Here is a 12,471-nt window from a genome sequence, read left to right on the forward strand (position 1 = left end):
CCGTGTGTACTTGCGAATTCAAATAAAAATATACATACATACATACAAAGGGGAAGTATACCCTAAAATCAAATTTTCACCAGTTGTAGTCTTCGGGGTGCTGAGTCGAATGGTCTTGGTCCGAGGAAGCTGAGACGCTCCCTTCCTACTTGAATCCCAATCGAACTCGCGCACTTCCACCGAAACTGGGTGACTGCGCCCTACTAGATGGGGATTTGTATGCAAAATGTCACTAAAAGCGCCATTTCGTTCTTATAAAAGCACGGATGACCGCGATTGGCCCATATGTTGTAGTCTTTTGGACGCTGAGTCGACTGGTTTTGGTCCGAAAAGGCTGCAATGCAGCGTTCCTCCTTTATTCCCAATCGAACATGGTTGAACAAGCGGTCACGTGCTCCTGCGTACACCAGTCACCTGGTCACCGTGCCTGCAGGGTACAACTTACTAGCCTGTTTGACCTTTTTTGGGTGCAGTCCTGTCACTCGAGTTGAACTCGAGTTGAACCTTGGTGTGAAAGTTGTCGCCTGCTGGCGCGGTGACCAGGTGATTTGGGCACCCAGGAGCACGTGACCACTTGTTCAACCACGTTCGATTGGGAATAAAGGAGGAACGCTGCATCGCAGCCTTTTCGGACCAAAACCAGTCGACTCAGCGTCCAAAAGACTACAACATATGGGCCAATCGCGGTCATCCGTGCTTTTATAAGAACGAAATGGCGCTTTTAGTGACATTTTGCATACAAATCCCCATCTAGTAGGGCGCAGTCACCCAGTTTCGGTGGAAGTGCGCGAGTTCGATTGGGATTCAAGTAGGAAGGGAGCGTCGCAGCTTCCTCGGACCAAGACCATTCGACTCAGCACCCAGAAGACTACAACTGGTGAAAATTTGATTTTAGGGTATACTTCCCCTTTAATCGCTGCAGAATGTTGGAATGCTGTTGTCTCGAACGCGAAGAATTCTGGAACGGAGAGGGAGTGAGTGAATGAGTGAGTGAGTGAGTGAGAGAGAGAGTGAGAGAGAGAGAGAGAGAGAGAGAGAGAGAGAGAGAGAGAGAGAGAGAGAGAGAGAGAGAGAGAGAGAGAGAGAGAGAGAGAGAGAGAGAGAGAGAGAGAGAGAGAGAGAGAGAGAGAGAGAGACAGAGAGAGAGACAGAGAGAGAGACAGAGAGAGAGACAGAGAGAGAGACAGAGAGACAGAGAGACAGAGAGACAGAGAGACAGAGAGACAGAGAGACAGAGAGACAGAGAGAGAGAGAGACAGAGACAGAGAGACAGAGAGAATGAGTGAGTGAACGGGAGAGCAGGTGCACGTAGTTGCACGTAGTTGGTAGCCATTCACTACTATGAGGATTGTGAATAGAATGATAACGATCTCTTCGAGCCAGTGTCACGATGTAACTTATCTCAGGGTATACAGCAAATAAAATTAGTTCCAAGCTGCACTTGCAGTGAATTTTGCAATTAACGCAGAACAGATTCTTGCAAGACAACATGCCACCTTATCTTTCTGGACATAGAGGGGATGAAGCCAGGGCAACCTTGCTGTGGATCAGTTCCAGACCTTCGATCGGCATCAGAGAGTCGCACCAAAGCCACTCCGGCCTTGATCTGCTTGGAATCTCACAGGGGATTTCCCCATTTGTGATCGTTACAGGCGTGTGCTGGGAAGTTCATCGGGGGACGCCCCCAAGTATTTCTAGTCAGGCCCGGCCAAAGGAACGGGCAGATGGTGCCCCTCGTCCATGTGCTCGCGCTGGAAGCCATACTGCAGAATTCTCTGTGGGGGGGGGGGTCCCTAGTATATCTAGTCAGGTACGACCAAAGGAACGGGCAGACATCGCCCCTCGTCCATGTGTTCACGTTGGAAGCCATACGGCAGGATTCTCTTGGAGACTACGGCAACGGGACTGCGCTGCATCACGATCCAGTCGTAGGAGATCTTTTCGGAGAAGTGCTCGGACATCTTGTTGTAGAGGTGGAGTGCAAACACCTGCGTCGGCGAGAACCCGATCTGCTCCACGTCGTAGTTGAACAGACGGTCCAGGTACTCGGGCGTGTAGCAAAACGGGAAGAACCCGTCCGCGGCCTTCAGCACCTTCACCTCGGGGAAGATGTGCTCCTCGAAGCGGACCATGCGCGTCAGCGTCCACACCGAGTGTGTAGTCCAGCGCCCATCAAAGTTGTGGCAGGCGCGCCGCGCGTACCCGCAGATGAAGCAGCTGCGCGGCCGCGACACCATCAGCCCGTTGCCCATCTCCTGCGAGATCTGATAGGACACCACAGCCTCCTGGAACATCAGCGGGTCGAACGACTTTGTGATCAGCGCGTCAAAGTCCATGTAGATGCCGCCGTATTGCCAGAGTAGCGTCAGTCGCAGGAAGTCCGCTTGGTGCGCCAGCTCGCTGATGTTGGCGTGATTCAGGGCATGGGGCACCAGGCTGGTGCTCATCGGCTGAAACACGACCAGCGGATGTGCCTTGATGCGCCGTGCCCAGCATGTCGTCTGCCGGCCCATGTAGTGAACGATGACCAGGTCGGGGCGGATGAAGCGAATTGCAGACATCACGGACAGCCAGTGCAGGAACTTCATGTTGTCTCCCACCTGCATGAAGTGGACCAGGCGAGGCACGCGTCCCTTGCCCGATGCGCACGTCTTGTAGCAGTTCCGCGTCCAGGCACGTGAGTCTAAGCAGCGGAATGGCACGGTGTCCGGTACGAAGTACGTGCGATTCAATTTGTACACGCGTTGCTGCATGGCCATATCGAAATGATCCCATTCGGCGTCAGTGAAGTTCTGCGCCAGTTCGCTTTCTTCTTGGTAGGGCCAGAGAAATGGTGGACGTGTGCCTACCGGACTGGCAACTGTCGATTCACCGTTACCACCGACACCGACACCACCACCACTGCCACCACCAGCAGCAGCAGCGGGAGCAGCAGGATCTCTGCCCTTCCTGTTGTCAGCACCACCCAAATCGCTTGCTCGGATAGATGATATTTTCTCTAGGCCAGGGTTCAGCGTACGATTGCCAGCGGTGGCGTCTGTCGAGTTGTCCAGGCTCAATCCTGCGCGCAAACTCTCCGCATCCGGCATCACAACGAGCCTGTGTTCGACTCCCAGTCCATCCGGTGATAACGCGGTGGGCGGCTCATCTGTTGCTGCTACCTCTGCGTCCTGACGATCCGCCAGCTCCTGCTGCTTCGCCTTGCGTATGCGATTCAGAGTTTTCTCCACGAACTCGAAGATGTCGTCTCCGTCGCTGCCCGTTAGTTCCAACTTGCGCTGTGCCGCGCGGAGCTCACTCAAACTGTTCGCTTCCAGTTTCGCTTTGCGCTGAGCGGGTTGAACTAACGCAGCCAGCAACAGCAGAGTGACCAGCGATACACCTAATATGCACAGTAGGAGAGAGTGCAGAGATAGAAAGCCGCGCTCCGCGCTCGGCAGGATTCTGAACAGGAGTCGTATCGTTGTGCCCGAACTCCTCTTTCCTTGGGCACGAGCTGGACCGCTGACCTTTTCTCTACGCCCTACAGACATCTCCATCTTGCCCCCCTCACGCAGCTATCCCGAGTTGTGCTGATGGAAGAGCTAAGGTCTGCAACGTGCGGGACTCCCAGTACAGTGTTGAACCAGGTCACACCTGCAATAGACGTACCACCCTGATCGGCTTGAGCCGAGTTGAGGCGTGAGGTGAAGCTACCCCGTCTGCTTCAACCGCTTCACAACAGAGCTTTGTGAGAGTCTGAGGACGCTATGCGGGCTTCTTGGTGGGCCTAGTCTGGTCTAGATTCTAGCAGTATTAGGAAATTAGAGGCCACATGCCTTCTTACTGCTCTTTATTTTCCTAATACTTTGAAATTCTCCGTGAAGTCCAAATTTGAAATTAGATTCCAGCAGATCACTAGTAAGTAGTATCCTCTTCTCGCCGATCACGAAATCACTGGACTTCCTCCAATTCGCCTCTGCGCTGAACTGGGGACGCGCGGTGCAGTGTCGTGTACTGTCCGCTCAACAGGTAACAGATACATGCAAGTAGATGCAGTGTGACTGGGAGACTGGAAAGGGCTGACTTTCATTTTCAGTTCAGAAGACAGTGTGATACGGCTGCATGCTGTACTGTGCGGCTTTGTAACCCACGTGTCACGCACGATGTCACACTCACAGTGCACCGCATAATTCCTGGTCCCTTTCGTATGCTCCAAGGACTTTGGGTGCAGCGTTCCTCTCGAGCCCGTCATCTGTAGATTTGGCACATGTTGGCCAGGTAGATCTAGTGGGGAATGTCCGTGTGTGGCCTGTAGCCTATAGCCTAGTATCTTGTGCCAGAAGCACGCATCCCTTGCCTCCTTACTCTTGCTCTTAGCGCTGATGATGTCTAGGATACGGTCCTTTGCTCGCTTCGGTGAGGCGCACCGCCGAGGCCATTCGATGTGCATGCAGATTATTGTCCTCGCACATCTTCAGTCTGTGACGGGTTAACGTTTATCCTGCAGGCCTGGTCATTCGTGTGTACGTGTGAGTGTGTCGTTGCAACTGCTGATTAGCGGTTAGAACGACACGTACACACTCATACGTCGCGTAGTAGGTGAACTCAAAGCCACGTGTACGGTTCGTGTCGACACTGTCAAAAAAATTAAAAAGTAACGTTAGTTCGCACATTTGCGTTACCACCGGTATGCAACTGTTACTACCATACTTTGCTGAGAAGCACAACCAGCCTAAAGAATTTCCCCTCTTGACAGGCCACCGGCGTCATGCCTGGCTGTGTAGTGTGTGCACATATCCTGGGCCCGACCACTAAGCAGAAGGTATCGTACCACAGTGCAGCGTAGCGCATGTGCGCCAATCGGTAACTCAGTGAGCCGTTTGCATGTATGCATGCATGTGCTCCAGTAGGCCACTCCAGTCCCCAGCAATGTGGGCTTTTTCAATACAATCATGTATGCATCAGAAGCAGCAGCAGCCACACGCACATACATGATGTACCATACACACGCACACGCGCGCGAGTGCGCATACACCACACACACACACACACACACACACACGCACAGCACACACACACCACACACACACACACACACACACACACACACACACACAAGCACACACACACACACACACACACACACACACGCACAAGCACACACACACCACACACACACACACACACACACACACACACACACACACACACACACCTCAGACCTCAGACCTCAGACCTGCCCATCGCGGAAGCGATGATAGCGAACAGCTATGTTGGACATAGCAACTTGTGCTGGGATTACACCATTCACCAGTTTGCAAGGCTGATGAATTGACCGCCACTATTTTTAGCCTGGTACACACACCATGTACACACACACACACACACACACACACACACACACACACACACACACACACACACACACACACACACACCATGTACACACACACACACACACACACGCGCGTGGTGCGCGCACACACACACACACACACACACACACACACACATAGACACAATAATTATAACCCCACAGACAAAATATTTACATTTCCCTGGTATGATATCAGCACGTGGGTAGAACTGGGTACTGTACAGCGTGGCTGAAAGACGCTATTGGTCTTGCAGCGTGGCAAAATTAATTCACAATAGGTTACCTAATTGCCTCGGGTGTGAAAAGGGGACGTTACCTTGCAACCGTTTCATGTTCTAACATGTACTACACTGTGATACCGGTACACGACCCAGCCATCTTTTCCCAGTCTTGGAAATCTATAACGCTGGCATGCGGCACGTATAAGCTGACATTGTAACTGTTTTTGCGCTAAAGCAAAACAATGTGGATTGCCCGTTCTTAAAGTTTCGCCAAAAACACAGTTTTCAACACCATGTGTGTGCAGGGCGCCGGGCGTTGGACACGCTACGGTCACTACGGTATCATGGGTATTGACCGTACCATTATTTGTGGCAAGTACCCCGTGAATCAATAAAATGCACTGATTTAGGCTCTAAATTTCCAAAATTTTCGGCTCTGCCACCCCTCCCTCACGCGCAAATTGTTCTTCAGATAGCTGACCGTACCACACTAAATTACCTTCCGACACCCCTGAATTGTGTGTTGGATAATGCACGTCTGTGCCCAGGAATACGGTGCTAGGTACTTGCAAAGCCATCCCAACTACACTACAGCAAAATCTGCAACTAAAGACCACTGTGACTAGCGACCAGCCTGGTACTACAGACCACTTTGCTAGGCGCGGACGGTCTCACATTATCGTGGTGCGGTGCAAACCTCTAACATTATCGTGGTGCGGTGCAAACCTCTAACTATTATAACGACCACCTGCCACTAAAGACCGCTTTCTCTGGCCCCCAGGGGTGGTCGTTGGTCACAGGTTTCACTGTACTTCAGTACTCGTATCAACCTATTCAGATTCTGATGATGTGCGTGCTGCACTGAAGTGCAGTACATGTGCTGAGAAAAACTACTTATCTGGTGTAGACATCTAGATCTACTACCGGTATCTTGCCTTCTTGGGTAGACTGTACTACCGTCCAGTCGTCACATCACCGCTGCGCTGCGCTCTTGAACTACTCTAGTTGAAGTCATCGCACGCACGGCTGATGACCGTAGACTTACTAGCATCGCCATCACCACGATGCACACCACCAGCAAGCGATTCCTGGCCCTGAGACTCAGTGAGAGTGGAGCTGGGCAATGTTGCCTTCACTGCCATACAGTCATATCCATAATCAGCCTGTCCGACTATGTCACTTCCAATTGACTGGCCTCCGTTCAAAATGGTGGTTAAACATTAGAGCAAAGGGGCCTTCTACCTGATTAACACTGTTGCGATCAATCAGACCTCAGAACTTGAGTGATTGTAAATACCAGTACTGGATAATATTGAAGGTCTGGAAGAAAACAGGCACCAACTTTGAGGACTCGCGCACTGCTGAGGTGCGCCTGGTGCCTGGTGCACCGGTGACGATCCAGACCAGGCGCTAACTGATAACGTTAGTGAAGAACCGCAGTGCTGTACTGTAGCGCAAAAAAACACACTACGAGTAGTGTGCACATGTACCAAAAGTATCAGCAAGAGTGCACTAAAGTATTGTTATGCATAATATCTGGGCCTGCTCGCGCTCGTAGATTCGATAGTAAATGCTGCTGTCTGATGGTCGCTGAAATGCGTGAAAGTTACAGTTATGCAGCCTACCGTACCGGTATTGTTATATGGCTGTACTCTAAGCAGGGGCGTCGGAACCGGTGCGGCAGGTGCGGCCAAAGCCGCACCAATAATTTTGGAAGTTTTTTTTTTTTTTTTTTTTTTTTTTTTACATTTTCAACCTGACTCTTGTACAGGTACCATGTTTTACATCGACAATGCGGTGTGTCATCAGCATGCATATTCTTATTTCTCATAATATTCGGTAGCATTAAAAATATGGCCTTTTAGGCCCAATTTTCAAAAAAAATCCCGGGGGAGGACCCCCGGACCCCCTCTCACACTTTCGCCGCACCAATGTTAAACTGCTTCCGACGCCCCTGCTAAGTCTTGAGTCTTGGTATTAGGCCTTGACGGATTATGCTAATATTTTCGTGAAATTATGCTTTTCGCATTGCTGAAAAAATTCCCGAATTATGCTATTTTTATGCTAAAAGTTATCATATTATGCCGCATTATGCTCACATATGCTGCTACTGTACATGATGGTTCTGTGCAAAATAACAGGGGAATTTTATGTAGAGGGCGTTGTACTGCAGTAGCAAAAGTTCAACGGGGTCAACGCACTGTCCGACCTACATGTAGCTACGAACGTCACTGATTGTAGTTGACTGGGCATATTATCAAGGGAGTCGTAAACCTCCGATTTCCTGGTGCATCTACTTGTACTTGTATAACATGTACATGTACTGTATGGAATTTGATGCGAAAAGGCGGATTATTCCAATTTATGCGATTCGTATGCAATTAGCCTCGAATTATGCGATTATTCAATCTTGGTAAGAATTATGCGAAAAAATATGCTAGCATAATCCGTCAAGGCCTACTTGGTATAGCTATGCTCATATTATGAGCCATATCAAACATAGCTATACAGTAATGTAAGTAAACAAGTACCAGTGACTACAGTTCTGGCCAGAGAAATCCGACCACATGAAAAAACTGCTATGTACTGTATGTAGTACCAAGAGTCCATAACCCAAGAGTATGCAACTGTGATTAGATAGGTTAAGGAGGCTCCCACCTAAAGAAGCAAAAATAAAAGGTCCATGAACACCCTGTTTTTTATGCATAGAATGGTGGAGTGATGTCTCCTCTTCAATTTGGTATAGTTTTTAGGTAGGGTCACCAGGCATATAAGAGGTATTCTGGTGTATTTAGTGAGTGTACAATTTCTTGATTTTTGGCAAAAAAATGGTAAAAAAAATTGGTTTTTGACCCAAAGAAGCCTCCTGGAAGGAGGATACTAAGTATTTTCTTCGTCATGTGTTTAAGAACCACATTTGGAGGTATCTTGGGTACACAAGATAGACTGTGTCTTGGTTTTGCCCTTGGCGAGCCACTTTTTCGAAATTACGGGTACCGAAATTTCCATCGGGTGCTGAATTGTGAAATGGTTCAGCCTGCAACATTTTGTCCATGGACATATTGATTTTTGTGGCTTTCTGTGATCCTTGAGCCCCAAGGAAACCGATAATGGACAGTTTTGATGGTGTCACCAGGCACTTTAGGCCCCTACCAAACAATATAGGTATCAAAACATGGTATTTTTAGGCCAATTCTGAAAATAGCATTTTTAGAAAATCTGACCATTCTTGCCTTCTTGACTAAATATCACTACCAATGACATGGTAGTATGGTAATATTATTTTAGAAGAAGTTATTTTCATGCTGCAACCTCCTTTGGACATACCAGACAGTCTGTGCTTGGAAAGGTACATGTATCATTACATGTATGTCATGCAGCCTTCAGTCCTAGCACATTGATATACGAGTAGTGTACATGTACATGTAAGGTAGCGAGGTTTCATAACAACCTCGACCATGAAACTGGCTCATGAATAATGTGAAAGCAGGCATTCAAAATAAGGCACACTAAACACTCAAACGCGTGCGCGCGCATGCACATAAACACCCACCCACACGCACGCTCGTGCACGCATCATTGTAACACTACTAGTCCATAGTAGGACTTAGTGTAAATAAAAGCATGAAGACCAGCCACTGCACTGGGCATGCATTTGCTGGTTGTCACTTGCGTTGATAGCAGCAGACTCCAGAAAAACATAGCATGAAGGGCAATATGCATCTACATACGCTGGCGTGCACACATACGATATACATGTGTACTGTCATGCTCTCTCGGCAATTCTTTTTGTGTCTCAAATACGGTTCACAAATGCGCATTCACATGCAACTCCTGTAGTGTAAAGCCATTACCACACTGTCCTTGCGGACACCAGAGAGGAGAGGCATACAGAACCAGCACCGTGAGCCCCTCCCCCCCCCCCCCCTTCCACACCTAGCTTTGCACACGCGCGCACACATGCACGTGCATACACACATACATGTACACAGACATTTGCATGCACATGCACACAGTGCACTCGTGGGGACATGTGCATAACCCAGATCAACATTGCGTGCGAACCCACACATGCGGGCACGAGCACGTGCCCACACACACACGTGCGTACACACACACTCATACACCTGCCCAACGCTGAAGCGAGGATAGCGAACAAACTACGTTAGACATAGCAACTTGTGCTCGGATTACACCTTTCAACAGCTTGCACACACACACACACACACACGCGCGCGTGCGCGTACGCGCGTACACACACACTCGCGCGCGCACGTACACACGCGCGCGTGCGTGCGCGTACACACACACACACAAACGCATGTATACACGTACTTTCGCATAGGAAAGGATTCAAAATAATCAACCACAAGCATTTACCCAATACACACCTGAGTGTGCACATCTTAGTTGTGGTATCCCCATTTTTACAAAAGCAGGATTTAGAAGTTCGTCCCTGGTTCAGAACACAAGCTTCTGGCCAGCGTTTTCCTTACACCATCAGTGCAGTACAGTGGTTGACACGAACCTCATTCCTACAGGGACAGTAGCCCAAGTTCAGCAGCCCTGAGATGCGTCGTCCACTGAGCTCAGGATACTCTAGGATCCACAGAAAGTTTCAAACGGTACTCGTGCGACTGGAGCTGCAAGTGGGTCCACTTACCAGCGAGTGGGCAGCCACTTCACGCTCCACAGGTAGTCCATGCTAAATTCCAGTACCAGTACTAGTATCACTACGTTCGACATCGATGTCTTCACTGACTTCAGCCTGCTTTTCTCACCCTTCTTCGTCAGTAATAATGTTCTTCGTGGCCACATCGTACCGCTTCAACAAAGTTTTCACAAAAAAATCAAGCAGCGTAGGAACTGCCTTTGTTTTGCATTAGCCATGGCCAGTGATTCTTTCCAGCGTAGAAACAGCCACGGCTACAGAAACACTGCAACGAGTAGAACTACATCCTGGAACAACTGCGAGCACAGAGAAATCAAAAAACTTCTTTCTGAACAACAGCTTGTTTCCGCATGGAACACAACATTTTTCGAATCTCGCGGCAAAAAACAGATTTCGGAGGTGCCCTTTTTGCACTGCGCTGCGCAACTGTTCGGAGCCTCCTTAAGTTTCACGTAAAAGTCTTACGTCCGTGAACTTTTACGTCAAAAAGTGAAAAAACTCACGTAAAATTTGACGTGTTTTACGTGAGTTGACTGTCCCGCACGTAAGTTCATGACGTGAGTTTTTGGAAGTTTCGCTTGGTTATTCCGACCGAATTTGTGTGAGTTCCCGGAATTTTATCGAGTTTTATCGATTTTGTTGGAAGATTTGATATTTGTGCGAACTAAACCCGAATCCTGCCAGGCAAAATTTCACGTCACGTCGCACGTGTAACTTAACCTCTAAAAATTACACGTAACGTGAGATTTGCACCGCGTTTTGAAAAAGGGCAAAAAACGTGTAACTTAACCTCTCTATTATGGGTGCATGCGTGGCGCGCTGCCTTCATGACGTAACTTGCCTTCATCACGCTCTGAAAGCATGCATTCAAACTCTCAATTTCTCGCACGAGCCCATCCGTTTTTGCTCGATTCGTTCCAAGAGTCCATAACCCAAGAGTATGCAACTGTGATCTCTTTTCTATCATTTTTTTCATTTTTTTTTACTATTTCTATGTATGGGCCAACCGCGCGGCGCGCGCGCTGCCTTCATTACATCATTCAGCTGCAGTCCGCGCACTGCGGAAAATCAAACACCGCACTTTCCCTCTAGTTTGAAATGAACTTTCGTACGGAACTGGAGTTCACGCGCCAGAATTCAGAGATTGTGTAGGTACTGGTAGTACAGTACATGTATCGCCATGCTCCGGTGCGCAGACTCGCAGAGTGGTGTGTGTGTGTGGTGGTTGAACCGCGTAGCGCTGGGCGCATTCATGAGGTCGGATTTCTCTGGCCTGGGCAGGACTGTCTGTAGCAGGAAGTAGTACAATATGTTATTACACGTCAGGTGACCGTTTCCAGGTCTACAGCCAATCAGCGACCAGATAGAGCGGGCAATATTTCTCCATACAAGCCCGCTCAGGCGGTCCAATATTACACGATATTGCCCGGCATTTGACCCCATACACACTGTACACATACACATACAAATCGTACACGCGTACACTTCCGCACCCACCACACCCACCCCCCCCCCCCCCCGCACCCCGGGTCCTTTCATTTCTGCACCACTGCACCACTGCACATATCAACAAAGCAAACCACACCACCAAAAAGGTTTCATTGTTACTTGTGGTGTGAAGGAGCGCTGACGATGGCTGAGGAAGAAGGACTTCTGTCTGACCTTCCTGACGATGTGTCTCAAATATTGGACGTACACCCGGATGTCCTGACCGAGATGCTAGCTGACTTGGACGGTGAACCAATCAACCAAGTTCAAGCTACCAGCGTCGTTCGAGTTGAGACAGAACATGGTGTCCGTGAACGAGCTGTCAACTCACGATTTGTGAGAGTGAGCGAGCAAGATGTTGAGAAGATGCTGTGGGAACAGGAAAACAAAAACACAAAGAATTCAACGAAGAATTGGCTGAAAGTGTTTAGTGACTATCTTGTGGCAGAGAAGAAACAGTGTGATCTGAAGTCAGTTTCCGCTTCACATCTAGCTAGCATTTTGAAGTTTGCGTATGTTTCGCTCAAAACACAGAAAGGCGCCCCTTATGCGAAGTCAAGCTTAGTGTCGTTTAGAAACGCTATCCAACGAGAGCTAAACAATCACAAGCGTAACATCAACATCATAACCGGCATCGAGTTCGTAGAGTGCAACAAAGTGTTTGCTGCCTACATAAAGAAGCTGAAATCTGACGGTGACCTGAAAGCGGTCAGTCACAAGCCCCCCATCAG

The 12,471-nt window shown here is 49.0% G+C and overlaps 1 protein-coding gene across 1 annotated transcript; it reads right to left on the minus strand.

Annotated features, from left to right (window-relative positions):
* Positions 1–983: 983 nt before the first annotated feature.
* LOC135821058 (uncharacterized) lies at positions 984–4,256 on the minus strand. Its single transcript, XM_065334120.1, has one exon. It carries the CDS (start codon positions 3,537–3,539, stop codon positions 1,803–1,805), a length of 1,737 nt encoding a protein of 578 aa, XP_065190192.1. The 5' UTR covers positions 3,540–4,256; the 3' UTR covers positions 984–1,802.
* Positions 4,257–12,471: the final 8,215 nt, after the last annotated feature.

This window comes from Sycon ciliatum, chromosome 7 (assembly GCF_964019385.1).
Source record: "Sycon ciliatum chromosome 7, ocSycCili1.1, whole genome shotgun sequence".
NCBI lineage: Eukaryota > Metazoa > Porifera > Calcarea > Leucosolenida > Sycettidae > Sycon > Sycon ciliatum.

What these genes read in the sequence shown, in the direction of transcription:
- LOC135821058 (XM_065334120.1), bottom strand. Translation starts at nt 3,539, where the DNA reads ATGGAGATGTCTGTAGGGCGTAGAGAAAAGGTCAGCGGTCCAGCTCGT.